This window comes from Miniopterus schreibersii (genome assembly GCF_964146895.1).
Source record: "Miniopterus schreibersii genome assembly, chromosome: 22".
Lineage (NCBI taxonomy): Eukaryota > Metazoa > Chordata > Mammalia > Chiroptera > Miniopteridae > Miniopterus > Miniopterus schreibersii.
The window spans coordinates 14,640,211-14,666,693 of record NC_138124.1 but is presented as its reverse complement, the minus strand read 5'-3'; the positions used below and the strand labels follow the sequence as shown (position 1 = coordinate 14,666,693).

General features: G+C 60.3%; 2 protein-coding genes and 1 long non-coding RNA gene across 4 annotated transcripts in view; 1 reads left to right on the top strand and 2 right to left on the bottom strand.

Annotated features, from left to right (window-relative positions):
* On the bottom strand, positions 1-2,481 carry MESP2 (mesoderm posterior bHLH transcription factor 2). Its single transcript, XM_081124626.1, has 2 exons — positions 1,503-2,481; positions 1-441 (listed from the first exon to the last, which is right to left on the bottom strand). The coding sequence occupies exons 1-2, from the start codon at positions 2,340-2,342 to the stop codon at positions 175-177; spliced, it is 1,107 nt and encodes a 368-aa protein (XP_080980752.1). The 5' UTR covers positions 2,343-2,481; the 3' UTR covers positions 1-174.
* Positions 2,482-6,931: 4,450 nt separating this feature from the next.
* Positions 6,932-10,211, top strand: LOC308550612. Its single transcript, XR_013997933.1, has 3 exons — positions 6,932-7,174; positions 8,160-8,703; positions 9,972-10,211. It is a non-coding gene; the product is annotated as an uncharacterized lncRNA (long non-coding RNA).
* Positions 10,212-14,025: 3,814 nt separating this feature from the next.
* Positions 14,026-26,483, bottom strand: part of WDR93 (WD repeat domain 93) — a 14,101-nt gene continuing 1,643 nt past the window's right edge. For both annotated transcript variants that reach the window (XM_081124625.1, XM_081124624.1), the window contains exons 3-16: positions 26,141-26,333; positions 25,525-25,589; positions 24,568-24,646; positions 23,726-23,841; positions 22,649-22,736; positions 21,250-21,421; positions 20,519-20,589; positions 19,887-19,973; positions 18,813-18,932; positions 18,011-18,224; positions 17,685-17,748; positions 17,226-17,382; positions 16,722-16,902; positions 14,026-14,377 (exon numbers count right to left, since the gene is read on the bottom strand). In XM_081124625.1, coding sequence (XP_080980751.1) covers positions 14,281-14,377; positions 16,722-16,902; positions 17,226-17,382; positions 17,685-17,748; positions 18,011-18,224; positions 18,813-18,932; positions 19,887-19,973; positions 20,519-20,589; positions 21,250-21,421; positions 22,649-22,736; positions 23,726-23,841; positions 24,568-24,646; positions 25,525-25,589; positions 26,141-26,333 — 1,704 coding nt within the window. In that variant the 3' untranslated portion in view covers positions 14,026-14,280. The remainder of the gene's footprint in view (positions 14,378-16,721; positions 16,903-17,225; positions 17,383-17,684; positions 17,749-18,010; positions 18,225-18,812; positions 18,933-19,886; positions 19,974-20,518; positions 20,590-21,249; positions 21,422-22,648; positions 22,737-23,725; positions 23,842-24,567; positions 24,647-25,524; positions 25,590-26,140; positions 26,334-26,483) is intronic.

The window sequence follows — 26,483 nt, the reverse complement described above, 5'->3', positions numbered from 1 at the left end:
AAACACAAAGCATATAGGGGGTCTTCCCACGCCCCACCCCACTCCCCAAGTCCATCCCCCCGTCAGTCTCAGCCCTGCCAGCTTGGTGGTCGAGCAGCCACTGTCTTGCTGCAGCTCAGCCTGTGCTCTTCAGGGCACTGGTCATTTTGAGGGTATCTAGGAGCACAGGAGCCCCTAGAAGATGCTCAGGTGGCCCCCCTCTAAATCTTCTTGCCAAAGTTCAGGGCAGCCACCGAGCTGCAGGCCTGAGCTCTGGAGAGGGCCTTCATCATTGAAATGGAAGGTGGGGCCTGGTCCCTGGTCCTCTGAGCTGGGGAGCACCTCTGCACTGTGGTTCCAGTATCCCCACTGGGTCTGAGGCTGGAGTCTCTGGCATGCTGGGCCGGGCAGGAGGGGTGGGGTTTCTGGCAACAGATAGGACTCCGGAGACACAGAGATACCCTGCAAGAGAGACGAGAGCAGCTGGTTAGTGGGCTACTGCCTGATGCCCTGAGATCTCGAACCTGGATGCTCCCCAGAGTGTGGCTGGCAGCCTCCAAGCAGCCCTGGCATCCTGAATGCAGTGAAGCAAAGGGGTTGTGTCCACTCTGGCCCTAGCAGGTTTGGATCAGTAGTTAGAGCGTTGGCCTGTAGACTGTAGAGTCTTGGGTTCAGTTCTGGTCAAGGGCACGTCCCTCGGTTGCAGGCTCCATCCCCGGCCCAGGTCTGGGCTTGCGCAAGAGGCAACCAATCGATGTGTCTCTCTCACATCCATGTTCCTCTCTCTCCCTTCCACTCTCTCTGAAAAGCAATGGAAAAAATATCCTCGAATGAGGATTTAAAAAAAAAAAAATTTAAAAATGTGTCCACTCTGCAGACCCACGGCCAGGGTTCAAATCCCAGCTCCGCTATTCACCGGCTCCCAGGACACAGAGAACCTCTTTCAGTCTCAGCTTTCCCCTCTGCAAAATTGGGGTGACGGTCATACCGACTTCGCAGGGTCGCTGGAGGGCAGAATGACTCAGCTCACCCAAGGACCAAGAATGGTGTTGGGGGGGAATGCAGCATTCTATAAATTTTGGTTATTAACTAATATATGCTATTTTGCGGACCATGACTCATGGGCCTCGTGAATGAATGAAGCTTGAAGCAAACAGAAAAGTCACTATTCTCAAAGCCCATCCATCAGGACGCCCCTAAGCCTGGGGCCACGTGGCCTCCCCCTGTCCTCCCCACCCTTATTGGGGCGCTTGCCTCCCCCCCCCCCCCAGGCCTCTTTGCCACCTCCAGAGGCCAGGGTGGAAGGAGCAAGGCTGAGGCTTCCTCCCTCTTGCACAGGGTTGAGGGCTTCCCGGAGGCGGCGGCCTTAGCTCCGCAGGGCCCGCCTCTTCCCCCAGGGAGGTGAGCGCCGCTCCATCCCCCTAGGCGGGCGGGATTCGGCCATCGGGACCCCAAAGCTCGGGATCGGAGCAGACTAGGGCCCCCCCACCCAGCCCAGGTCCGATGCACCCGGGGCACCGGACCTGGTAGGCGGCAGCGGGCTCCGGGGCGGCGGGGGGCGGCGCCCAGGGCGCGGCCGGGGTCCGGGGCGGCGGCGGCGTCTGCGTTCCGGAACCCGCTTGGGGCGGCGTCCAAAGCGCCGCGTCGGGGGCCCTTTCTTGGGACACTGGCGGAAGCGACGGCATCCTGGGACAGGAAGGGGGTGAGCCCCAAAGCCCCACGTCGGGGATTCTGTTTCCCAAGCGCTCGGGCGCCGCTGGGGCTCCGGGGCCGGCAGGAGGGGCCCCCCAGGTGCCCCAGGAGCCCGCGGCGGCGGCTGAGCCGAGACCCGGGCCGCGCGCCTGCGCGGGGCCGCCGTCGGGGCAGAGCGGGCAGCCCCGAGGGGACGGCGGCGCGTCGCCGCGGGCCGGGCGCTGGCGCCGGCGCTGCGGGCTGCCCTCGCCGAGGCCCAGCGCGGCCGACAGGTGGGCGATGTAGCGCGCGGCCAGGCGCAGCGTCTCGATCTTGGTGAGGCTCTGCCCGGCGGGCGCCACCGACGGCGGCAGGAAGCGGCGCAGCTCGTGCAGCGCGCGGGCCAGCGTGCGCATGCGCAGCTTCTCGCGCTCGCTGGCGCTTTGCCGCTGCCCCGCGGCGGGGGCGCTGCGCGCTCGGTCCGGCGCCGTCGGGGCGGCCTCGGGGGCGCGGGCGCCGCGGGCCGGGGGCGCGGGCCGCGGAGGGCCGCGCGCGCCGTCGCAGGGGCACGAGCCGGACGAGTCGGAGCAGGAGGAGGCCGGCGACGTGGAGTCACCGTGGCCGGCCCAGCCCCAACCCTGGGGTAAGATCCAGGGCTCGACGGTGGTCTGCAGCGGAGGGGACCGGGCCATGGCCGGGGCCGCGGGAGGCTGGACCGCCGGCCCCTCCGGGCCTGAGCTTTTTATCGGGACGGGAGGTGCGAGGTGGCCGCTCCCCCAGCCCCCCGCCAGGTTGCAGGGAGGTGTCAAAACCCACAGAGCCCGGGGAAGGTCTGCGCAGGGGGGGCCCTGGGAAAGCGGGGCCCATTTGCGGAGGTGTGGATTCTGACCCCTCAGGGGCTCTAATGGAGGCCCCTGCAGCCCGGGAAGTGTGGGAGGGACAATTCGCATCTGGATGGAGCTGCTAAGCTTCTCACCGGGCTCCCCCCCACCCCGCCCCGCCCCGTCCCGTCCAGTCCAGTCCGCTGGGCAGGGTGAGAGCCCGGGAGCCCGACCACCGTGGGCAGGTGGGCAATGCCATTGTCTCCGGGCACCCAGGCTGTCCCTCCAGGGAGGCCTGGACCCCCGCCAAGAGTGGCCGCCTCTCTCATCACCAGTCCGCAGGGGGGCGCTGTGCCCAGTAACTTTCTCTCGGCACCTACAAAGTGTGCCTGTAAGACAAGCCCCGAGGGACCTGCGACAGGGATGGGGGATGGAGGGGTGAGGGGGGCCACGCAGGTGGACCCTTTTTGGGTTCTCTGCAACCTGCACTTGCTGATTTGCAGAGGGACACCCAAGAAAGTCATCTCACTGCCCACAGTTTTGTTCCAGAAATTAGAACAGAGCAGCCTGGGAAGCATGAATGGGGTGTGGTGGATAGGAGATGGGGAAGGGTAGGCCCCCCTCCCTGGCCTGCCCCAGTCAGATCCTCTTTATTTGCTATGTGACTACTTTGGGCAAATGACTTAACTCCTCTGAGGCTCAAGTTTCCTCATCATCAGCAGGAATTACAAAAATACCAGCTGGACGGTTGCTGGCCCTAAGTGCAACCATCCACAGAAACACCTAGTGCCCACCAGCCAAGTGGGCTGAATGTTTGGTGCTGTCATTTTATCAAGAAGGTACTTACATGTCAAGATGCTCGTCGGCATTATTAATTTCATTCGTATTTATTTAGTGGCTGGTAAGTGTCAGGCACACCACGGGTGAACAAGCCACTTGTGTTCTCCACTCCCATGAGATTTCTGTTTTGTTCGGAGAGACGAGCGAACAGGCCATTATAAGTAGGCCCACCACTAACTGGCTGTGTGCCCTTGAGCAGGGCCCTTAAGGTGCCTGAGCCTTCTCTGTAAAACAGGAATAATAATTACATATCTACCCACAGTCTCACAGTATAAACTTGGACATAGTAAAGTTTATAAAGTAAAAACTCTCATCCCTCAGCAATAATTACAGTTTAAAGGAGGCATCAATGTCCTTTGTGATTTTTTCGAAAGAGGGCTGACTTGGAGCTCTGGCCACAGAGGGGGAGAGGTCACAGCCGGGGCCTTGAACCATGCGTGGGACCAGGGTAGGGAGAGAGGCCGATAGAGAGCATTCTGGATGTGGGCCCAGCACAAGCAAAGGCCTGGCAGTGGGACTTGCCAAGGTGCTCCCTAGGTGTCAGGAATGGATGAGCCCCCGTACCAGCCTGAAGTGGTAAATGGCCTGGTGTTTTTATGGCTGTTTTTAAAAATTAACTTTTAGTTACACAAATTACGTAACGAGTACATTTTCTTTGTAAGAATTGGAAACATTAATAGCGATGAAGCGGAAGCCCTGTAAATACCCCCCCAAAGGTAACAGCTGTCGTTAAGGTTTTGTCAGGTGACCTTCTAGACCTGGTCCTTGCTTCCACATCAATCAACATGCACACATAGTACAAAGGAGGTGACATTGTGGCATGTTGCACATACCTGCCTGTAGCTTGTTCTTTTTTCATTCAATAGCATATATAGGGTATCCCCCAAAAAATGTATACCCACAGTATCTGTAGATTCTATTACATTTTGAAAATGAAATGTATTTTAATAAACACTGCCTTTACAATTATTCAAAGTGTGTCCACATTTTTGGGAGGATAACCTGTATTAGAACATTTTATCTCCGTACGTATGTAGCTGGCTCAGTTGGTCATAGTTGGTTTCAGTGTTCATCCATTTCAGTCATAGAGGATAATTTTATTTTATGTATTCTAAAGTTTTTTTCAGTTGCTTTTTAAGAGAGAGGAAGGGAGAGAGAAAAACAATGTGAGAGTGAAACATTGGTTAGTTGCCTCCTGCACGCCCCCTACCGGAGATCCAGCCTGCAACCTGGGCATGTGCCCTGACCGGGAATGGAACTGGTGACCTCTTGGTTCCTGGGTTGATGCTGAGCCACACCCGCCAGGGCCGTAGAGGATAATTGTAACTGGGTGGAAGAAAGTGGCAGGACGTCCAGAAAGACCTTCAATGATGAAATTACATCACTTTCTTCCCAGAACTTATTTTAAAATCTACTGGAGAAAAGATGCTCATGTTACCGCTGTAACGTTATGATGAGGTATTAATTGACCCCGGAGTAGGTCAGGGCAGCTGTTGTTTGGTTTATTGTAGCTGCTATGAATGAGGAGAGGAAGCTTTAATTTATCCCTAACACAAAAAGTAGATGGAATCGGTTAGCCATGCCTGATTTCAAACAGGCTTTCTTTGGAAAGGAGCTGTTAGTTATGCAACATTTCATGGCTTAAAAGGGTTTAAACCAAGGTTAAGAAAATACCAAACTACTTTTTCCTGAGGGCAGAATGGACTTAGAAAACATTCAGTCCCATGCTTCTTTTTTTTTTTACTCTTCACCGGAGGATATGTTTTTATTGATTTTTTCAGAGAGAGGAAGACAGAGAAGTTGAGAGAGAAACATCGATCTGTTGTCTCCCCTATGTGCCACGACCGGAGATCAAACCAGCAACCTGGGCATGTGCCCTGACTGGGAATCGAACCAAGATCTCCTGGATCATAGGTCGATGCTCAGCCGCTGAGCCACACTGGCGGGGCAGCCTAGCCTTCTGTCTTGGTTTGGACTAGCCCCAGGCCTCCCCATTTGTTCTGCACCTGCTCTTCTCCCCAGCGAGCCGTACAGGGCCCCCCGGAGCAGGTCCAAGGCTTGAGCTGGGTTATGGCCTGGCCTCTGCCCCATAGGTCTTCTTTCCCCTCCAGGCCCCGGGGGTGGACAAGCTGTGGGAACATGGGAGGGAACGAGGGAGGCAGCCCTTGCGGGGCTGCAGGGGCCCATGTGGTATTCTCATTACCAGCCAGCGGTGAGGGCCAGCCCAGCCAACCCCTTGGCCACTGTGGCTGCCTTCACACCTCCACGCTGCCTGTTGACACAAGGCTGCCTCCCTCAGGGCACAAGGTGTCGACTTGGGAACGAGGGTGTGCAGGGGCCTCCAAAACAGCCGGGCAGCAGGCCCCCTTAGAAACCCTGGAATGCACTTCTGGGGTGAGGGTGGGAGGCTGCAGGTCCCCACTCTGGGGGGCCCGGGGGGAAAGGCAGATCCTAGGACCCTGGGATGGCAAGGGAGGTCGGGGGGCCTGGTTGGGCCCCTCACTCCAGAAGCCCTGAGTCAACCTGCCCAGATACCGTCCCTCCACGGCCCAGGTGCTGGTGGTAACTCTGGGCACAGCCAGGGTAGCCCAATGGCAAGGCCGTGTTCCTTTAATCTTTTCTAATCGGGATGAATCCCCATCAGGGGGGCCACTGAGACTGGTCTGGAGCCTCCGGCCAGCCCCTGGGGCCCCAGAGGTGGGGACTCCACCTAGTTTGGGGCTGCCAGCGGCTTGTGCCAGCACACCTGGGGTGCCTCACTAGTGTGCCCACCCTTTCCACGTGCTGAGTGTGCGTGCCCAGGGCCTGGGCTGCGGCATCACCTCCAAGGGTGAAGAAAGCGTCCTCGGCTCAGGCGAGGGCTGCACCCAGGGTTGCGTTCGCTGGGAGGCCCCCCAGAGCTGAGGACAGCTCATCCTGTCCTCCGGTTGATTCATCATCTGGTCAGTTTAAGCTCTGGGCACTTCCTCCAGATAGATGTTCCCCACTTGGCCCAGGGATGCCCCTGTCCAGAGGCTCCTCACTACCCCAGGCCCTGCCCAGGCATTCCTGCTCAGCCTAGGAGCCCCCACTGCTTTTTGTTGAGTCTAAAGTGAGGTACCCGTGGGGTGGTGGGGTGGGTGCCCTCCTTACCCTGCCCTTGGGAAGGAGGGCCTGGAGCCGGCTGAGGGCCCTAGACACCCAGCGACTTGGTGTGGGAGCCCAGGCTAGGGTTTCTAGCCCTGTGGCCCGGGCTGGCCCTGAGTGCGCACCTCCCCCTCCTGCCAGGACTAATGGCTATTCTGGCACCTCTCTGCCGTTGTGGCACCTCTCAGCCAGGGCTGGGCTTGGCTCGGAGGAACCCGAAACCTGTACATCCTGCCTGGAGAGAGCTTCTCCTGTGCTTTCTGGAGAGGCTGGATGTGCCCCAAGTTGGCAGCCGAGCTGGGCCTGCAAATCCTCACCAGGGCGCTGGCAAGGGCACAGAGCCCGAGGTGTCCCCGTCTGGAGTTTGGGTCAGTTTGTGGTTTGACTGTTTTCAACCTTTGTTCAGGGCTGTGTGTAGGGAAGAGGGGTGGGGGGACCTGAGCCTTGCTTGTCCCCAGCCCCCCTGAGCCAGTTCCCCTTCTCCCGTTCTCTAGGCTCCATCTTGTTCTGCCTCTGTGCACACAGATGTGTTTTTTCCAGTTGGACAGATGAGCAAAATGAGTCGGGAAAAGCAAATGGCCTGTAGGGGTCCCGGAGACCATCACGCCAGTGCTGAACCAGCTTCACCCACGACTTAAGTGACCCCAGCACCTCTGACACATCCACTTAGCGCCTGGTGCCCACCGCTGCCCCCTGCCCCCACCCTGGCTCCAGGAAAAGGCCTCTGCTGGTTAGAGGTAGGTCTGCCCTTTACAGATCCCAAGATCCCAGGCGGCTGGGCAGCGCCCTCTGCTGGCACGGCTGGGATTGCAAGGACAGTGTGTCCTGTACACCTGTCCATCCACTGTACCCGTGGGGTTGACACTGTGGCCTGAGGCGCAGAGCTCCCAGGACATCTTGGCAGGCAGGCGGGAGTCCCTGCTCCCATGTTACAGCCGGGGAAACGGTATTTATGCCTGTTTCCCACCTTCCACTGTAAAGCCCTGACCTCCCTCCAGGTACCCAGGTGAAAAGCACCAGCATGTAACTCCCCTAAGGACAGACTCGGTCCACTGCCCTGCTTTCCCCACCTGGCCCCCAGGACCGGAGATTTCTGTGCTTCTCTGGATCCTTCCCCGCAATCTGCCAAATCTCTCCCCTTCTTCCCACCCCCTCCCTCCTCGTCACCCCTCTGCCTCCTGTGACTTCCACTGGCTGCATATCCAGCTGATCCATGGCCAAGATAATCAGATTATCGTGGTTCCAGAATAATCTATTCCATATGGCTTGCCAGCTCAGTGGCTCCGGGAGCCAGAGGTGTGAGGAGAGGGGGTGATCCCAGTTGGAAGGGGCTCCCTAGGAGGGAGCCTTGGGCTGGAGCTGGGAGGCTGCTGGGGAAGGAGGGAGGAGTCAGAGGACTCGGGAGCCTCCGTGCTGGGACCTCTGGCTGCTCTGGGCTCCAGGCAGCCTCAGCCCTGTCTCCAGCCCTAGCACGTTCTCACTCATCTGAGACCCAGAGGATGCTTCGGATCCATGGTGGGTGGGGGGGAGACTGCACTCCCAGGGCCTTTTCTACTCTCTGCATTGGGGGGTTCACGAGAGCCACTGTTTCTCAGAAGTGGCTAGGTCTCCTAATCCTGGGGAGATTTTACTTTTCAAACCCAGACCCCCTGGCTCCATCCTTAGGGACTGTGGTTTGGCACATCCAGTGTGGGTCTGAAAACCTTTTTTTCATCTCCACAGGTCCCTTGGCATGGAGCAAAGTTTCACGGGGGCTTTAGGACTCCAGGACCTCACCCCCAGCCTGGCACTCTCACTCTCAGGGCAGCCCTCCTGGACAAGAGGAGCCCCCAAACCTCCCCAGACTCAGAGTGGCGGGGGGCAACACCTGCTGTGGCCTCAGACAGAGCCAAACAGACCCCAACTCTGCCCTTTGTAGCCAGGTGACATGGGACAGTCTCTCACCACTCTGTTCCCTCATCTACAATATGAGTCAGTAACACCCGCCTCACAGCACAGTTGTGAGTGGAGACCCCGCCAAGGCCCAGCACAGCCCCAGGCCCCAAGTGTCGGTCGTGAGTGTACACGTGGGTGCTGCAGGGAGCAGGTCTGTGGGATGTGACTGGATCCTCCCCACATCAGCACAGCTGGTGTCACTCACCCCGAGGCACAGGGGCAGATGCTGGGGCCCAGAGGTGGACACTGAGTGACACAGGTAGGACACGCCAGGACAAGGATTCCAATCCACACTGGCCACACGCCAGAGGGCTGTCCAGGCTGTCTGAAGGTGAGGGCTTCATAAATAACAATTGCTCCCCTGAAAGGGCTTGCTTCTCAGGCTGGTTGGGGGGGACCCCCAAATTAGGAGCTTCCCAGGGGTTGCGTCTGCTGACGCTAAGCAGGCTGGCAGGTACAAGGGCTGCTTCCTTCCCCTGGGGGCTGCGGCTCCAGCGGAACAGGGATTAAGGGCTGCAAGGGGCATGTTGACATAGCACCTTTGATTCGCACTCCTGTGTCAGAGGGTCTGCCCGGGAAATGAGGGCACCGGGGCTGGGAGGTTGGGGGGGAAGCGCTAGGACCCAGGCTTGGCCTGAGGAGACCCGCCGTTTCCTAGCAGGAAGGCTAAGGCCTGTTCCCCAGCCTATGGGGGTGCTGCCCTGTCCAGCTTGCCCCCCACCCCGGCTGAGGACCCCATTGAACTCTCACCTCTGCCCAGCAGGGCTGCCCCCAGGCCTCATTTCCCAGCCTTACACTTTGGCAGGCAGGGCAGGCAAGGGGGGGGGAGGGTGGGCAGCAGCCACTGGCTCAGGCACTTGTCAAAACACAGGCCCCCGAGGTGTGAAGTCCTCACCCCAGCAGGAGAGCGTGTGGGCCCTGCTGCCCGGAGAACTCATTAACTCGGGCAGCTCCCAAATGAACCCACCAGAGCCGCTGGTGATAAGGAGATCAAAGGTGGCAGAGGCATGGGGAAAGGGAAGAGGGAGGCTGGCTGGCAGGAGGTGGCAGAACCCAGGCTCCAGGTTGGGGTCCCTTCTCTGCCCCTACTTGGCTCCATCAGGCCCACTGACCAGAGCTTTGCACAGTCTGGGCCCAGAGACCCCAGGGGTGACAGGAGAGGGAGGGACTGCCATGTGGCGCCTCTAATTTGTTAGCCTTTAGGACTGAAGACCTTGCCTCTTCCCTGCCATGTTTGTGGGCTCTTTGTCTCCACACTCCCCCCTGGGCCCTTTTAACCGTCCCTCAGTCCTGACACCAGAGACCCCTTGTCACACACACCACTTATGGTGCCCTCTCCTGCTCCAGATCTCAGTGGCTCCCGTGTAAGAGCCCAGTGAATGTTAACAGGGTCCTACGCTGTGCACCCAGGGTAGGTTGGCACTGCCTCTCCTGGGTGTCAGTGGGCATAAGCATTTCTGGGACAGACAGAGGAGGGGGTATAGAAGGTGTTAGAGGAGATCAAGTGCACAGAAGATAAGAGAGACAAGGGGAGGGGTGGTGGTGGGCAGAGATGCCTGGGGAGAAGGTACCAAGCTGCTTTGCTTTCTCTCCTACCAGCTCTCACAAGGCCTGAAACTATGGAGGATGCAAAACAGACCTGACACTTCTCTAGACCAGGAAGCCAGGTGCCAGGTACCGCACAGTCCAGCTGGAGACATGGTGCGTGAAGTAACTGTGATGACGGGGTGCACACTCCAGCCCGAGGGGTCAGGGAGGCGATGTGAATTCCCTGTGAGATTTCCTGTGTGCCAATCATGTTGTCTGTAAATAGAGACAATTTAATTCTTTCCAATCTGTATGTATGCCTTTTGTTTTTTCTTACTGCACAAGCTAGACTCCCCAGGACAATGCTGGATAGGTGTGGGAAGGAGCAGACATTCTTGCCCTTTTCTCAGTATTGGGGGGAAAGCTTTCAGTCTTTCACTATTTGGTATGATATCAACTATATGTTCTTTGTAGATTCCTTTTATCAGATTGAGAAAGTTCCCCTCTGTTCCTAGTTTGCTGAGAATTTTTATCTTGAAGGGGTGCTGAATTTTGTCAAACGCTTTCTCTGTGTCATTTCCACTCATTTCATTGGCAAAGCCTGTCACACCTGCCCCAGAGTGACAGGACCCCAGCTAGAGGGTAGGGGTGGCCACAGGCTCACCCATCCCTCCGCTCAGATGTCCAGCAACCCGACCAGATTTGGCCAGCTTGTTTGGGGTGCCTGGGACAGCTTCCCATTAGTGGTTCCCCAGCTCACCAGCACCCGGAAGGGTGGTCCAGGCCCAGCCCGCCTCAGAGGAGGGATGGATCATTGTTCCCCTCCCCTCCAGCGGGAATCAGGGCCTCAGGCCTGGTCCCTAGCTGATTCTGCAGGCCTGGAGGCAGCAAGCAAGTCCCTAGAATCCCATTATACAAATTAGAAACGAAGGTGCCAGAAAATTCATTTATTTGCATAAGGTCCCCAACAGGGGAAGACAGCCCAGACCTAGGTACTGGGCTTGCAGGCCTGTGATCTGCTTCCTTCACCTGCTGAGCCGGCCCCACACCCGGGGCTGGGCGCGGGCAGGAGGCCGAGCGCCTGGTCTGATGCCCGCGACGGCCCAGGTGTGGCCGGCACCTTCGCCCCCGTCGGTTCAAGGGTCCAGGCCCCGCCCCTCCGGGCCCCGAGCCCGCTTTGAAGTGCTGATGAGGCCCGGAGGGGGCCCCTTCGCACCCCGCGCCCCGGATAAAGCGGCCGCCGGCCCGAGACGCCGCGGCCCAGCCCGCGCCCCTCTGCGCGCCCGGGGCCTCCCCGCGGCCCCGAGCCCCTGCGCCCCGCGAGCGAGCCCCTGCGCCCCCAGCCCCGAGCCCCTGCGCCCCGCGGCCCCGAGCCCCCCGCGCCCCGCGAGCGAGCCCCTGCGCCCCGCGGCCCCGAGCCCCTGCGCCCCCAGCCCCGAGCCCCTGCGCCCCGCGAGCGAGCCCCTGCGCCCCGCGAGCGAGCCCCTGCGCCCCCAGCCCCGAGCCCCTGCGCCCCGCGGCCCCGAGCCCCTGCGCCCCGCGGCCCCGAGCCCCTGCGCCCCGCGGCCCCGAGCCCCTGCGCCCCGCGGCCCCGAGCCCCTGCGCCCCGCGAGCGAGCCCCTGCGCCCCCAGCCCCGAGCCCCTGCGCCCCGCGGCCCCGAGCCCCCCGCGCCCCCCGCCCCGAGCCCGGGCAGCCGGCGGCGGGTGGGAGAAGCTGCGCGCACGTGGCCCGCGCCCCGCCGCCGTCGGTGGGCCGGCCGGGGCCTCGCCGGGTGACGCGCTGCGCCGGCCCCCGTCGGCCGCGCGGGCCCCGGGGGGTCAGCCTGCAGCGCCCCGCCGGCCCCACGCGCGGCCCCCCCCCCCCGTCCGCCCCGACGGCGGCCCCGCGCAGGCGCAGACGCTCACGCAGGCGCGGCCCGGCCCGGGCTCAGCCCCGCCCCCCCCGGGGGTCTGGGGGGCCCGGGGGTCCCCGCGGCCGGCCCCGAGCCTGGCGGCGCCCTCGCGGCTGCTCTGCGCCGAGGCAGCGCGCCCCCGGTTAGTGTCTCCGGCCCCGCCGTCGGGGGCGCCCCCCGGCCCCCAGCGCGTCACCGCGGTGCCCCGGGGCCCAAGCGGCGAGGGGAGAGGGGCGCCGGGGGTCAGGGTCCCCAAGGGGCGCCGTGCGCGCCGCGGGTCACGTCGCCCCCCCAGCTCCTCCCTGGCCACGGGCCGTCGGGGCGGGAGACCTGGCCGGGCCCCGCGCCCCTGGGGGCCCCGCCTGAGGCCCGAGCGGCGGGGACGACCGCGGGCCGCGCGGCCCTTTGGCCTCAGCACCTTGGGGGGCCCCTCCCGACGCCCCTCCCGGCCGCGGGCGCCCCTGCGGGGGGAGCGCGTCCCCAGGACCCCCGCGACGGCCGCGGGCGGGAGGGAATAAACTGCTGGCGCCCGGGGCAGTTTCTCTTCCTTTGCGTGGTGGACGCAGAGCCCCCGCCGTCCCCTCCCGAGGACGTGGGGCAGCCGGGAGGCTTCAGAGCGCGGCGGCCAAGCAGAGGCCCTGCCGCAGGGGGCCTCGCACCTTCACTGATCACCCCCTTTCCCCGCACCCCCACCCCGGGCCACTCTTCCCTCCCAGGACCCTAAGCTGGGTAGGTGGGACTTTTTTTCCTCCAAGAACCAACCCTGTTTAGAAAATCTATTTGCATGGCAAAGGCCCCAGGGTTTAGAGGGGGGAATTAAAGTTATTAGCAAGTCTTTTCACAGATAAGTGGGGCTTGTTGGCCAACCCCTGCCCCGCGGAGGGCCTCTCCCGCCTCTCAGAACTGGGGGCCTCCCTCCCTTTATTAGCACCCAGGTGTGATTTTCATTAACAGGTCTCTGCTAAGGAGACGGAGGACTAGAGATGAGAAGGGTCACCTCCCACCGCTTGCCGCCCCCACCCCTTCCTGGGCCAGCCACACCGCATACTGGTTCAGAGGGACAGGACAGCCACCAGCGTCCAGGTAGGCGGGCCGTCCTCACGTGCTCTCCTTGCTCAGCTAACCTGGGAGGGTGCTGGCTGGCGGGTGTCTCCCCTCCCCTGGGGCCCTGGCAGCGTGCCCTGGGCCAGAGCGGGGTATGGAAGGTGGGAGTGAGAGTGACCACATCAGCACCTGCTGTCTCTGGTCAGCACCGGTCACAGCGCTTGCACAGCCTGATGGGTTCGAACTCCAGTGAGGGAGAAGCAGACATTTCTAGACATTTCTAGGGCCAGGCTCTGTGTGTTGGACATTAGATCCGCCGTCTAATTTCCAGTCCTTTTAGCCTCGGCGCCAGGGTAAGGCAGGTGGGCGTGTGCTATTGCGTAGATCAGGCCGTGGAAGGCGGGGGGATCTTTCACGAGACTAGTACATGGCTTTTGGGGTGGGGACACGTGTGGGTGGTAGGTGACAAATCCGGTCTTTGGGACGGCCCCCACAGGCAGGTGTGCGTGCGTCTCTGGTGTAAAGTAGAGCTTCTCGTGCACAGGGGCAGGAACTGTGCTGCTGAGCGCCGACTGCATGTGGGCCGGTGTTCTGAGGAGGGGCAGCTAAGCCCGTCGATCGTGCTCAAGGACACGCCGGCCTCACACTGTGGACCTGGTGGGGGAGGCAGAGGAAGGGGAGCATCTGGGCTGGGGACCCCTTCATCGGGGACACTCAGCTAGTCAGTACCAGCGCCTTGTCCCGCCAGCCAGGAGCAAGTGTGTGACCCGGGGAGGAGGTGGGTGGGGACACAGAAGAACGGGCGTCACCGACCCTGCCACCCGGCATGCAGCCTGCGGGGGGCAGTTCATCCTGGGGCCTGGGACTCGGAGCCCCCCGCAGTTCTCACAGGCACCACGTGGTGTCCTCAGAGAGGCGGCGACGCCCTGGAGCTGCAGGGACCCCCTTCGACCTGCACCTTTGCCCCTCACAGCTGTGTGACCTCGGGCAGCCACTCAGCCACTCTGAGCCCAGCCTCCGTATCTCCAAAGCGAGCAGGGAAAAGAAGGGGGGGGCCTCCCGGTGCCCGGGCTGGCTGGGTGTCTTGCTCATTTGAGCCACGTGGCTGTCCTGGGCCCCGCAGGTGGGTGGTCTTCACGAGGCCTGCGCCCTGCCCGGTGGGGACAGGGTGGGAACACACCACAGCCACTCTGGAGTCTGGAAACAATCTCGCCGTTTATTTGGGTGACAGATCTGTCCTCCTGAGGGCTCTGACAAGCTTCATAGTGATTGAACCCCCCAAAATAGTCCCTGTCCCGGTTCTGGCTCTGGAGGCCACACACTGCGAGTTCAGGCCCCTCGGACTGAGCCGCGGCCCTTTGCCGCCGTGTCCTTCACCGCGGGGCCTCCCGGGGAAGCGGGCCTGCCTGCCGCGACACCTCTCCAGGGAGCCCGGGCGGTGGCGGTCACTTCTTGACGGCCTCTTTCTGGAGAAGCAGGGAGTACCTCCGCAGCCGGGTCCAGTGCTCCTGCTCCTTCACCTTGTTCTCCAGCTTCTGAAACCTGGAGACCAGAAGCCACACGGCTGGAGATGAGAAGGACCCACTTTGTGCCTTGCCCCCAGCCCCCAGGTCCCCTCGGTGGACCGTGAGCACCCTGTGCTAAAATTAGGAACTCTGGCCCGGCGGGGCGTGGCTCAGCAGCTGAGCCTCGACGTGGGATCCAGGAGATCGCAGTTCGATTCCCGGTCAGGGCCCAGGCCCAGGTTGTGGGCTCGATCCCCAGCAGGGGACGTGCAGGAGGCAGCCCATCGATGACTGTCATCATGGATGTTTCTCTCTCCCTCTCCCTTCCTCTCTCTGAAATCAATATATTTAGAAAAAAAAAATCAGGAACTCTGTCAAGGACACACGTCTGTCGTCTCTGCGCCCTCGGGACTCGGGCACCGGAAACACCTGTACTAAGTGGACAAGGGGGGGCTTCCAGACCACAAGGTGGACAGTGACAGAGGGCACAGCGAACTCGGGACCTGGAGTGTGTGCCCACGGGCCAGTGTTAGACACGTCCGGATGCCAATGTGCCGTTTCGTAAGCGTTTCTTGAGCATCTGCCAGTGACAGACACTGGTGCAAGTGCTGGGGAGGCCACAGTGGCCACAGTGGCCCATCCCTGTCCCCGGGGAGTGAGGGTGACAGAGTGAAAGAGCACTTGGGGCAGGAGGCATCTGCGCGCCACCGAGGGGAGGAGGAGACCGGCCCGCTGGGCAGCGCTCCCAGGAGATGAAGGGTTTGAGTTGGTCTTTCAAGCAAATAAGAGGGTGGGTCTTTGTGCGTTTTCTTTTAATAGTAAATAAGTGCATGTTCCTGTGCATTTCGAGTGCGTGGGGCACCTGCAGTCCCTTGCAAAACCCTCGACTTCGAGGAGCCTGTCGGCACGTTTGGGGTCTGTGCGTCTATAGATCATTTTCCAGGGAGTCGTCCCTCTGTTTCTCAAGGACGGCCAAGGAAAGTTCGGCTGGGCCCACCCTTTCCTCCCCAAGGGTAGTAATAAAGGGGGTGCGAACACCATCCCCGACCCCCTCCTCCCACCTCAGTGTCACCCGGTGCCCACACAGGGCCTGCCCAGCCCCTCACCAAAGAAGCCGTGTGCCTGTGGGCCCTGGGTCTGTTGGGTCACCCCAGAAGCCCACTTATGGCAGAAAGCTGGGTGGGTAGAACCTGGGCCATGCCCGGCCTGCGTTCCACAGGAAATAAAGGGGGAGAGACAGACAGACTCTGTGTCTGCTTCCTGGTGTCCCCACATTTCTCTCTCGTGGTCAAAAGTTTGACCTGGCCGGAGGTGGCAGACACTAGGACAGACAGGGAGTGGGACCAGAGGGAAACGGTGCCCCGGACGCCAGGGCTGGGGGCGCGGCGGGAGGCTGTTGGCACACGGGGCACGGACTGGCCTCCTTTCAGAGCCCCGAGGCGGGCTCCGTTCCCCGCTGCCGTTGACGAAAGTCCCGGGGGCACATTTCGTAACAACAGTTTGGGCAGACTGTTGCAGGTCTGAAACTCCGACTCGATTGCCACATGAGCCCATTGACTTAAAGTTTCGCCTAGTTTTAGGGGCCCGTGGAAACTTTCAGACACAAGCTATAAATAGAAAACAATAAGGCAGGATGAAGCTCCCTCGGGTGCGCAGGGATACGGGCCTAGGTTGTCAGTAGGCGGGGTGTTCACCGAAATTCTCCTCAAAGCTGCTGTGTGTTTGAAAGTGTTCGTAATAAAGCGGGGTGGGAGAGCCCCAGGTAACCCCAGGGCACGCAGGGCAGGAAAGTCGTCGTTAGGTCGCGGTGTTTCCCAGTTCGTCGCGGGGACCAGTTCAGGAGATGGGCCGACACAGGGGCCATGGTTAGGTCCCAGTGACGGTTCCTGCCAGCTGGGGATGCTGCGCCCGCCGAGGACCCAGGTCCGGGGCGCGGGAAGGGGCAGGAGGAGGCAGAACGCCCGGCCCCCAGGGTGGCGTCCAGATGGTGGGCAAAGGGAAGGGGTCTTGGACCCTGGGCTCTCTGGGCCCTGTGGTCTCTGCTCTGACTGTTCACGAGCAGCCAGAGGCGCTGTGTGGATGGGGCGGCCCGACTGCGTGTCCCGGGGAAGCTTCCTTCGCTCGCCCAGACGGCTGTGGGCTGAATTTGGCCCCCAGGCCCTGGCTCTCTGGCCCCGATTGCGCCTAATGACCCAAAAGCGCAGACTGGGCCCCCCGCTTACCCATCGGCCTGAACCCAGCCCTCCTTTCCTGCCCACCGGAACGGGATCGGAGTGCGAGGGGAGGGTTTCGACGCCCAAAGCGCCTCGCCCTCAAACCAGCCCCGCTGTTCCTCTCCCGGGCCAGGCCCGGGCCCGGGCGGGAGAGACCCCGGGCCCTACCTCTTCTGGAGGAAGTTCTCGCATCTTTTCTCCAAGGGCAGGGCCTGCGGGAAGCACGCGGCGTCCAGGTCGGCCTGGGAGACCTTGCAGCTTCTGGAGATGCTCTCCAGGAGCGGGTAGGACTCGAAATGAAAGTAGAAGACGGAGCTTTGGGTGTTGCTGGCCCTGTCCGGCCGGTCTCCTGAGGCAAGACAAGGGCACGCGCCCGTGGAAGGGTTACTTTCCCTGTGGCCTCCGGCCCGCGCGGGCCCGGGGTCCACTCTCTGCTTGTCAAGTCGGGGTCGTCGGGGCTGAGCCGGGAGGGGCTCCCGGGGCCTGGAGGAACAGGAGACCTGACGGCGGGCCCGCCTGGCTCTCACCTGAGCGTCTCATGGGGGCTTTGGGGGCTGCGGTGGCCCGGGACCGAGAGTGGGGAGCCGTTGGGTGGGGACTGAGGAAGGGAGGGAAAGAACAGGGGACAGCCAGGTCTGGGCAGTGCCCTCGTGGTCCCCGGTCCGTCTGTACCTCTGAGCAGGAGGTAGGGGTGGTGCCGAGACGCGACAAACAGGGGCCTCCTGGGCTCCGCCAGGCGGTAGGGCCTGGGGAGCTCAAAGGCGCAGACGATGTGAAGATGGGTCACGTCCAGCAGGTGCACGGCGCCCGCCCTGGAGAAGGTCAGCACCTGGGAGCAGAGGGGGCCCACGGGCACGTCCCTGCCAGCCCTCTCCCGGCGTGGAGCCCCGAGCAGGGAAGGGACCGGAAAACGGGGAGCGCTCGGGTGCTCTCGGGCACGCGGCCCCCGGCCCGCTCAGGGCGGCGCCTTCTCCACCCAACTGCGGGCTCCGCGAGGGCAGGGGCTTTGTCTTTCTATCTGCGGACCCCGAGGCCACTCTAGCACATGGGCCACGACAGGCCTTGAGCAGAGGTTTGCAGGAGGCGTGAACGGTCGCTGAGGGGGAGGGAGGGGAGGGCCGGGGGACCTACGGTGCCGGGTAAGGTGGGGACGGGGGCCACGGCGCACACAGCCTCTTCTGGGTGCTTGACGGGCCTGTGGGAGACGGGACACACGGACGCTCATCCTCGCGGTTTTGCGGCTCTGCTCCCCTCCCCTGGGCGTGCGTCCTGGGTAAGGCCTTGTACGTAAGCGTCAGGAGACATGCCGAGGACTGTCCGCAGCAGCAGACCCCGGGAGCAGCGCACCCGTCTGCGGGTGGGAGGGTGCGCGAGTAATCCCCCCCTCCCCGGGGACGAAGCCTTTCGCCACCGTCGCCAGCGGACCGGCTTTCCCGTCTCGCCCTCGAGCCACCGACCTCTCCACAAGCACGCTGACAGCGGGTCCCTGGGCTCCCCTGGCCGTCACCAGGTGGAGGGACGCGTCCGTGCACAGCACCGCGCACGCCATCTGGGATTTCACCGGGCCCTCGGGGTACACGTTGCGCCCCTCGTGGACCAGGAAGTATTTCAGGAAGTGGATGCTTTGGCAGGAGCACCCCTCGGGCAGATCGACGACCCCAAGGGGGAACCCTGGAGGGGGGAGCCGCGCGTGCAGGTCAGGAGGGGGGGACCGCGGCCAGCAAGGACCTGAGGGGCGGACGTGAGGACAGTCCCGCGGTGAGCGGGGCGCTCCTCCAGGGACTCCCTCTAAGTGGGGGGGAGCTGGCTGGGTGGAACCGAGCCCCTTGGGGGGCCCGAGCCAAGAATTTATCAGTATCCAGAAAGGGAAGCAAGCTATCGGGAAGGGGGGTGAGGTGGTGACCACTCCCCTGCCCTCCAAATGGCTCTCGCTAGGATGCCGCCGTGGGTGCCGTCAGTAAAATTCAGGGGGGCCTTCAGCACCGCGGGGAGAGCGTCTCCCTGCTTGAAACCACCCCCGAGTCCCTCAGACGTAAACAGCCCAGGTGAGGAGGGCTCGCCGCTGACCACAGGGCCTCGGGGGAACCGATACGAATGTCTGTTGAGTGGATGAGTGAGGGGAGAGCAGGACCAGCCCCCCGAGGGGCCCTTCAGAGCAGAGGCGCTGACAGGAGGCCCGGAGCCTGCGGGAGCTCGGAGCCCCCCCCGAGTCTCGGTACCCGGAGATGCACCCCGGTGCTGGGCAGGGCCGGGGCTCACCTTCGGCCAGGTCCCACAGCGTGAGCACCCCGTCCTCGCAGGCCAGCACCAGGTAGGAGCCGCAGTCGCTGAGCTGAGACACAGCAATGGGCGCCGCGCAGGGCCACACGCCCTCGGGGTCTAGCGGGGAGAACACGCTCACCGGGCTGCCCCCCCCGCCGGGACCCCACACCCAGGACCCCACCCCCGCCATCGCCTCCACTGGCTCAAGCTGAGACCCAGACGGGTGCCCGCCTGGGGCGTGGGCAGAGCCCCTGTCTGACTCGCCCCCTCTCCCTGTCCGTGGGGCGCCATCTCCTTCCCCTGGGTGACAGGACGGGCCTCGCGCCTGCTGGCGTGCTGACACTGCGGGAGGCACTTCGCGCTCCTTCGCTTTAACTCCCACAAGGCTCCTGTGAGGTGGGCCCATTGTACAGGCGAGGAGACTGAGGCGGAGAAGGGACCGCTTTGCCCAGGCTCGCGCGGGCAGGCAGGACCCGAGGCCAGACTGGGAGCCCGGCTGCCTTGCAAGGAGGGACCCCTCCTTTGTGGTTGCTTAGGGGTCACTCTGGGACCTGGCTCTAAGCTGCAACGTAAGCCTGGAGCTCAAGGAGTTATCCCCAAGGGGACCTGCTGGTGGAACCGCCTTCGCAGGTTCGTGAGAGCCCAGCAGTCGGCCGCCTAAGGGCCTTTCCATCGTGAAGAGCTTCCCTGCCCACTCGGGAGCTTGGTGCTTTGCTGTTCGCAGCCAACGCGAGCAGTAGGTAGGATGGTGCGGTGATCAGCTCTGTGTTTCAGGGGAGAAGTGGGGGGCGGGGGGCGTCCGGCGACCGGCCGGAGCTACACAGCTGGCAGGCAGCCGGGCGGGACCGGCTCTGGCTTCCTGAGGTCAAGGCCTAGGAGCCCGGGGACCTGACTGGGCTTTGTCCCTGTGGACCTGTGGGTTGTCTTTAAGCGGCAGGACAGTTCAGGGACAGCCCCGAGGGGGCCACGGCACCGCCCCCGGGCCCCCCACGGCCGCCCCCGTAGCTCTGGCCCCCGGCAGCCGCCCCGAGGGGGCTGCCTTCCGAGGGCCCTGGCGGCCCAGCCAGGTACCAAGTTTATCCTTCAGGGTTTTGTTCAGTGAGTAGAGGAAGAAGTTGTGGCGGCCCGTCCAGTGTACGCCGAGGACACAGGGCACCCCTGGGGGGAGAGAGGAGGGGAGGGGGTCACGCCGGAGTCTGGGTGGCCTTTGCTGGGTGTGGACAGCGTTTGCCCAAGAGGAAGCAGGTTTGAGATCGGAAGTGGTTTGTTCTCATGGGCAGCACCCCACACGGGGGGAGGGGGGGCTGGGCACCCCCAGGAGGGCTGTCCCGGGGCCAGCTCGCCCTCCGGGGAAGGGACGGTGCTCACAGCCCCTAGGGCATTCGTGTCCACCTGGCCGTCCGTATTTCAAACGGCATCTTGTACAGAGCGAATGCACATCCAGAGCGGCCTGGCGAGCTGTGTGCTCGCACCCTCCTGAGGCAGGCTGCTCCCCGAAGACAGTGCCAGCCCCTTCTCAGGGCACCGGGACCTCGGTCCAGCCGGGAGCAGCGCGGCTATGGCTTCACCGCCTTCCACCTTGTCGACCCCCCACCCCACGCCGGGCTCGCTGTGGGGAGCGCCTGCAGGAGGGCTTGCCGAGCCGTGTCCCCAAGGCGGCTAGCCAGGTGCCCGGGACAGCCGCCTGCCTCGTGTTCACTCACCTGAGGGCATCTTGACCTCTGTGGGCACCGTGGTGATGCAGCTGGGGAGGAGGAAGTGGAACGTGGCCAGGCTGGGAGAGAAGGGGACACGCCTCAGAGCCCCGGGCAGGGAGCCAGGCTGGCGGTCTCGGTACCAGGACCGGAAATGGGTCGTCAGGATGGACCTTCCCGGGGTCCAGAGCCACCAGGCCAATTGCACTCTGTGTGCCGGGCCTGGTGGGTGCAGACCCTGGGAGCCGGTGAGGGCAGGGCGGGCACAGCTGCCGGAGCCTCTCCAGGCCGGGGACAGCGCCCAGTGCTGGGCAGAGCGGCCTCTGACCTTGGGAGGACCCTTCACGACCAGACTTGGGCCATGTGCACAAATGCTCTCTCATCTTGGGGGCAGTGCAGCCAGCAGTGTGCTGAAAAAATTGGCTTTTTTTTTTTTTAACAAAAGCCCCAGTTTCCTGACTTACAGGGCCTGTAGCTTTTTATGCCGTGAGCGCTCTCACGACGGGCAGGGACCAGCGGTTTGACGGCTGGCCTGCTGGGCAGCGCACCCCGGGGCCTTGCTGGTTCCCGCCCAGGGCGCAGCTGGCCGCTGTTGGGGCTCAGCCCTAGGACTGTGACCTGCTGCGGTTCCCGGAAAAATGCCCCCACCTGGAAGGAGCTTTTAGACCCCGGGTTAATTCAGGTCGTTGGGAGAAGCTGGGGGGGGGGGGGGGAGTCCCGGGAGCGGGTGCGGGGCTCACCTGTGCGGCTCCTCCTCCCAGTCCCCGTCCAGGTACTTCTTGTAGGTGGCGTTGAAGAGGGCGGCCTGCTGCTCCCACTGACTGTCCTTGATGAAGTGGTTCTGCCCCGAGCCCAGCCCGTAGCAGCCCTCGATCTTCGCGAAGACTTCCAGGGGGCTCTTGAATGCGGTACCTGGGTTGAAAAGACTCCAGAATCGGTCGGACCATCGGGCTCCCCCTTCCCGAGTCTCCCCCCACTCCTCCCTCCATGCTCCCCAGCTTCCTGCAGAATCCCTCCTCCCCAGAAATCCGGCCTCGCCCTGAAACCCGTCCTGGAGCCCAGGCTTTTCCGGGCCTCGCTCCTGGCCCCCCCCCCCCCCCCCGTCGTTATAGCTTAATTACTGCAGCTCTGTCTCTGTTCATCACTCGATCTGCATAAATATATATATTTGGAGCTTTATAATAAATATTGATGGAGCCAGTCGCATTGTCAGGGTCTTTCACAGGCGTGAGTTGGCTCTTCTTGGCCTCCTGGGTCCCCCAGCTGGTTTTTAATGGCTGCAAAGCGTTCCTGTGTATGCGTGTGCCCGACGTTACCTAACCCGCCTTCTGCCTCCATGAACAACGCTGCAGGGAACATTCTCGTAGCTCCGTCTCTGAGGTCGTGTGGGTGCGGAAAGGATGCACTGTGGACCCGCTGCCCACAGTGGACTCCCCTCTGCTCCTCCAGACCAGCTCCCCTTGGTTCTTAACAACCTCCCCAGACGTCCCTCCCTCTGAGAAGCCTTTGCCTTTCCCGGGGCAGAGCTGGTCACTCCTGCCTCTGGGTTTTCATGTCCTGGATGCTCCTATTGCTGCGCCGGCCACATCCCGCTGTGGTGATTTCCTCGCAGTCTCCCCACTCATCGTTGTGTGTGGTGCATTATCGGCACTCAGCAAATACAGCGGGTCCTCAGATAACGTTGTTTTATTAAGCGTCGTTTCCTTGTAACGCTGACAAGGTGCTGTAGGAACTTAACTCTTGCTTATATGGACTCACGTAGGGCCAAGCTGGCTTCGTGACACACCGTTCCGCTTACGTTTGCAGAGCCTGCCGGCGACACTGAGTAAGGACTTGCTGTGCTGGTGAATGAACTACCCCAGGAGCGTGGGAACGAGTGAACTCCAGCCGGCGCTCAGGAGAGATGTGTCTCTTTCCTGACCTCCCAGCTCTTACTAGTGAACTGTATCCCTGACATTTGTCATTTTTGTCCTTAGGTCCCAGAGTGTATGACTTAAAAACACGTTTCCTCCTCAGAACTGTACTTGTAGTTTAGATATTGCTGATAATAAGTGGAAAAGATGGGAAACGTGGGAAAAGGCAAAGACAGAGAGACACTGAGCGATCAACGAAAGAGAGTGTTCGTCGAATCGTGCTGACCTGTGATTGCTCTGGGGGGTTTGATCTTCATTACGTGAACTGGAAGACTCAACTTCACGTCTCCTTTAAAATTAATGCTTACGTCCTGCTGTAAGGAAAAGGCAGAGGAGATAAGACAGCAGAGGATACAAAACAGGGTCATTCCAAAGACGGCAGAGAAGGAGGGAAAACAGGTGGGTCGATAGAGAGTCAGCAGCAAAGTGGTAGATTTAAGCCCAAACATGTCACTAACCACATTAAATGTAAATGGCCTAAACGCCCCAAGTAAAAGACAGAGCTTGTCGGAGTGTATAAAAAGGCAAGACCCAAGTATATGCTGTCAAAAAGAAACTCATTTAGATGTGGAGACACAAATACATTAAAAATATAGAAATAGATAACATCTTGTAAAACGAATCAGAGGACAGCTGGGGTGGCTCCGTTAATACCCGACACTCCAGATTTCAGAGCACAAAATATGACCAGGGATCAGAAGGCCGTTGAACAAAGATAGTTAATGCATCGAGGGGACGTAGCACTCTAAATGTTTGTGCACCTAGTGAGAGAACTTCAAAGTGCACGAAGCAAAGACTCCTAGAAGTGACAGAAACAGAGAAATCCACAGTCTTAGAGATTCCGGCACCCATCTTTCAATCACTGATAGACTAAGTAGACAGAAAATCGGTGTGAGTACAGTGAGGATGGGGAAGGGAGAGCCGTAAGGATGCAGGCGGATGCGAGGCATGAGGGGGTTATTTCAGCCCCAAGGGGAAGGGAAATTACTTGGAGGCAGGAGGCAGGATGAATGGCCCTCCTCCCAGAGAAATGCCTGGGAGTCCCGGGTGGAGAGGCGACACCCAGACACGGGACATACTGAGACTCCTGCTTCGGAAGACACTCTGCTCGTTAACATCTGATTTCGAACAGAGCGAATGGGTTTGGGAGACATGGGCCAGTGTCCCCGCTCTCCTCTCTTACGGCTTCCAGAAGGACGGCCTCCAGAAGGCCCTGCTCATCTTGAAATTCCGAGGAGGGTTTGGCTGGATGTGGGACCAGGGGAGGGAGGAACGCAGCCGTTAAAGACAGATGTCTCCCTACCATTTGCGGCTGTCTGACTTTTTTCTTTGGATTGGTAGGGAGTTGGGGGTGCTCCACTTCCTTGAGCCAAGACTCCTTGGGCAACTTGTACACATCCAGCCAAGTGTCTCCAGCTCCTGCATTGGGAAACCAAGGGCCCGTTGAGCAACAGCAGGCAGGCGCCAAGTGTCCTCTGAGCAATGGCCTATCTCCTCGGAACCCCTGACACGGAGACCAGCACCCCCCCCCCCAAACAGTGGGGTCCTCGCTCCTGGAGAGCTAGACTGTCCCAGTTAGGAGTGGACTGAGGAGATGGGATGACTAAACGCAATGTGGTATCCTGGATTGAATTTTGGAGCAAAAAGATTGGATTAGTGGGAAACTGGTGAAATCAGAAAAAAAAATCCGTAATTAATAGCATGAGACCAATGTTACTGGCTTGAGTTTGAGAAATGCACGGTGGTTATGCGAAACGTGGGTCCCGGGGAAGCAGGGGAAGGGTATAGGGGACTCTGCAATTCTCCTGTAAGTTACTTCTAAGTAAGAGGCTTGGACCCGGCCGGCGTGGCTCAGCGGTTGAGCATTGACCTATGAACCTGGAGATCGCGGTTCAATTCCCGGTCAGGGCACATGCCGGGGTTGCAGGCTTCTGGCTCCCCAGTAGGGGGCGAGCAGGAGGCAGCCGGTCAATGACTCATCACTGATGTTTCCCCCTCTCTCTCTCTCTCTCTCTCTCTCTCTGAAGTCAATTTTAAAAACCCACAAAAACATTTAAAAATAAATAAGAGGCTTGGGGAAAAAAGTGATTATCTAGCAGACACTGCAAATCTGGGCTTTTTTTAACAGCCCCCGGTTAATCTTGCCTTGTAGGAGGAAGGCTGCAAAGTCCCCTCCATGAGAGATCTCCATCTTCACACAGGGGGTCTGCTTGCTGGCGTCCTCCTGGAAAGGAGAGGGGGGTGCATGTCAGGGCTGGCGTGGCTCTCACCCCGGTTTTATATAAACCCTTTCAGAGCTTGGGGCATGAAAAGACACCTCTTTGTGGACACGTGTTTTTATTTCTCTTGGGTAAATGCCTAGGAATGCAGTTGATGAGCCATCGGTTCAACTTTATCAGAAACTACAGGCTTTTCAAAGCAGGTGGGCCACCTCACACTCTGACCAGCGGCACGTCTCCATCGGCTGTCGGCATGCCCTGTCTTTCCCACTGTGAGCATTGTAGCAGGAGTGCAGTGGTATCTCGTGATTTAATTTTGCATTTTTCTGTTAACTAATCTTATTAGGAACTTTTATTATTTTTTTAAATGTTTTTATTCATTGAGAGGGAAGGAGAGGGAGAGAAACATCAATGATGAGTCATGGATTGGCTGCCTCCTGCACGCCCCCTGCTGGGGATCGAGGAGCCTGCAACACGGGCATGTGCCCTGATCGGGAATCGAACCGAGACCACCTGGTTCATAGGTCAGTGCTCAACCGCTGAGCCACGTGAGCCGGTCAGTATTATGCACTTTAAAAGAGTTGGTTACTTGATATCTTCTTTTGTAAAGTGTCAGTTCAAGTCTTTTGCCTATTGCCTATTTTTTATTGAGTTGTCTTTTCGTTATTGATTTGGAGTTCTTTATATACTCTGATATACACATATATATGTTTTTATTTAGCATTACCCTCTGATGGTTGGGGATTTTTGATGGTCTGTTTTGGAGAAGTCTGTCTGACCAGGGGGGTGTCTGCGTCTTGCTGTTCTGGGACAGCTGTCACCGCCTCCCTCTTAAAAGTAAACTTGATCGGCTACAGCGCATGGCCCAGCTCTAGGCACTTACCACTTCATTGATGGTTTTGATGAAGAAAAGACCATCCTTACAAAGATAAAACAGCCTAATGATACCTGGAACGGGAAAATCAGGAGGAATGTAAGGCAGACAGGTGAGCCAGAGGAGACCTGGGACTTTCCCTCAGACTTCCTGAGGTTGGCGTGGTCACTCCTGCATTTTCGGGCCTCCTCCCGGGCCTCCACTGCCCGTGAGGGCCTGGCTCGTCCTGAGGCCGAGGGGGGAAAGCAAGCCCTGGTTTATGTGGGCGGCAGGATTGCCCAGTGCCCACAGGCGGTGGACTCTGGGGTCACACCCCCTGGTTCGAATCCTGCCTGCGCCCTTTATGTCCCGTGTTACCTCAAGTACATTACTTAACCTCCATGCCTCGGTTGCCTCTTCTGAAAATCTTAACCTCCCAGGGCTGTCGTAAGGGTTAAATGAGCTACGTATGTGAAATGTTGGGAGAGTGGCACATTTCTCTGTTCTGCGGGTGTGTGTCGCTACTACGTGACCAGGGAGAACGTGCCAGTGCCTGGCCCCATCCAGACCTGGGAAGAAAATGAAATCGAAGGGCACTCTACAGGTAGGCGTAAATCAGGCTAAAACGAAGATGAAGGACAAGTACCCATTTCATCCAAAGGAGCAATAAGAATCTCGTTCCCCAAATCTGTGGCCCAGATGGACACGACATCGACCTTAAGTTTCTCGCACTCGTATATTTGTTGGGCACTGTACAGGTTATAGATGGCGAATCCTTTGTCTTCTGCAATAAACGCATAGTCTTGAGAAATAGCCATACATTTTGGCATTTTGCTGAGCTGGGAAAACGAGCAGAGAAGAAAGGAATGATTTAACAGCTGTCACCATCTGCAAGTAATACAAAGTTAACATTTCAAAGAGGGAAGTGGGCCCTTCCTAGACATGATACCATCCCCAAGCACAAGGGCTCCTCTACGTATCTGCCCATG

Excerpts from the sequence above, each read along its gene's own strand:
- MESP2 (XM_081124626.1), bottom strand. The coding sequence starts at position 2,342 with ATGGCCCGGTCCCCTCCGCTGCAGACCACCGTCGAGCCCTGGATCTTA. Across the intron at positions 442-1,502 it reads AGCCCGCTGCCGCCTACCAG|GGTATCTCTGTGTCTCCGGA; the intron begins GTCCGGTGCCCC and ends TCTCTCTTGCAG.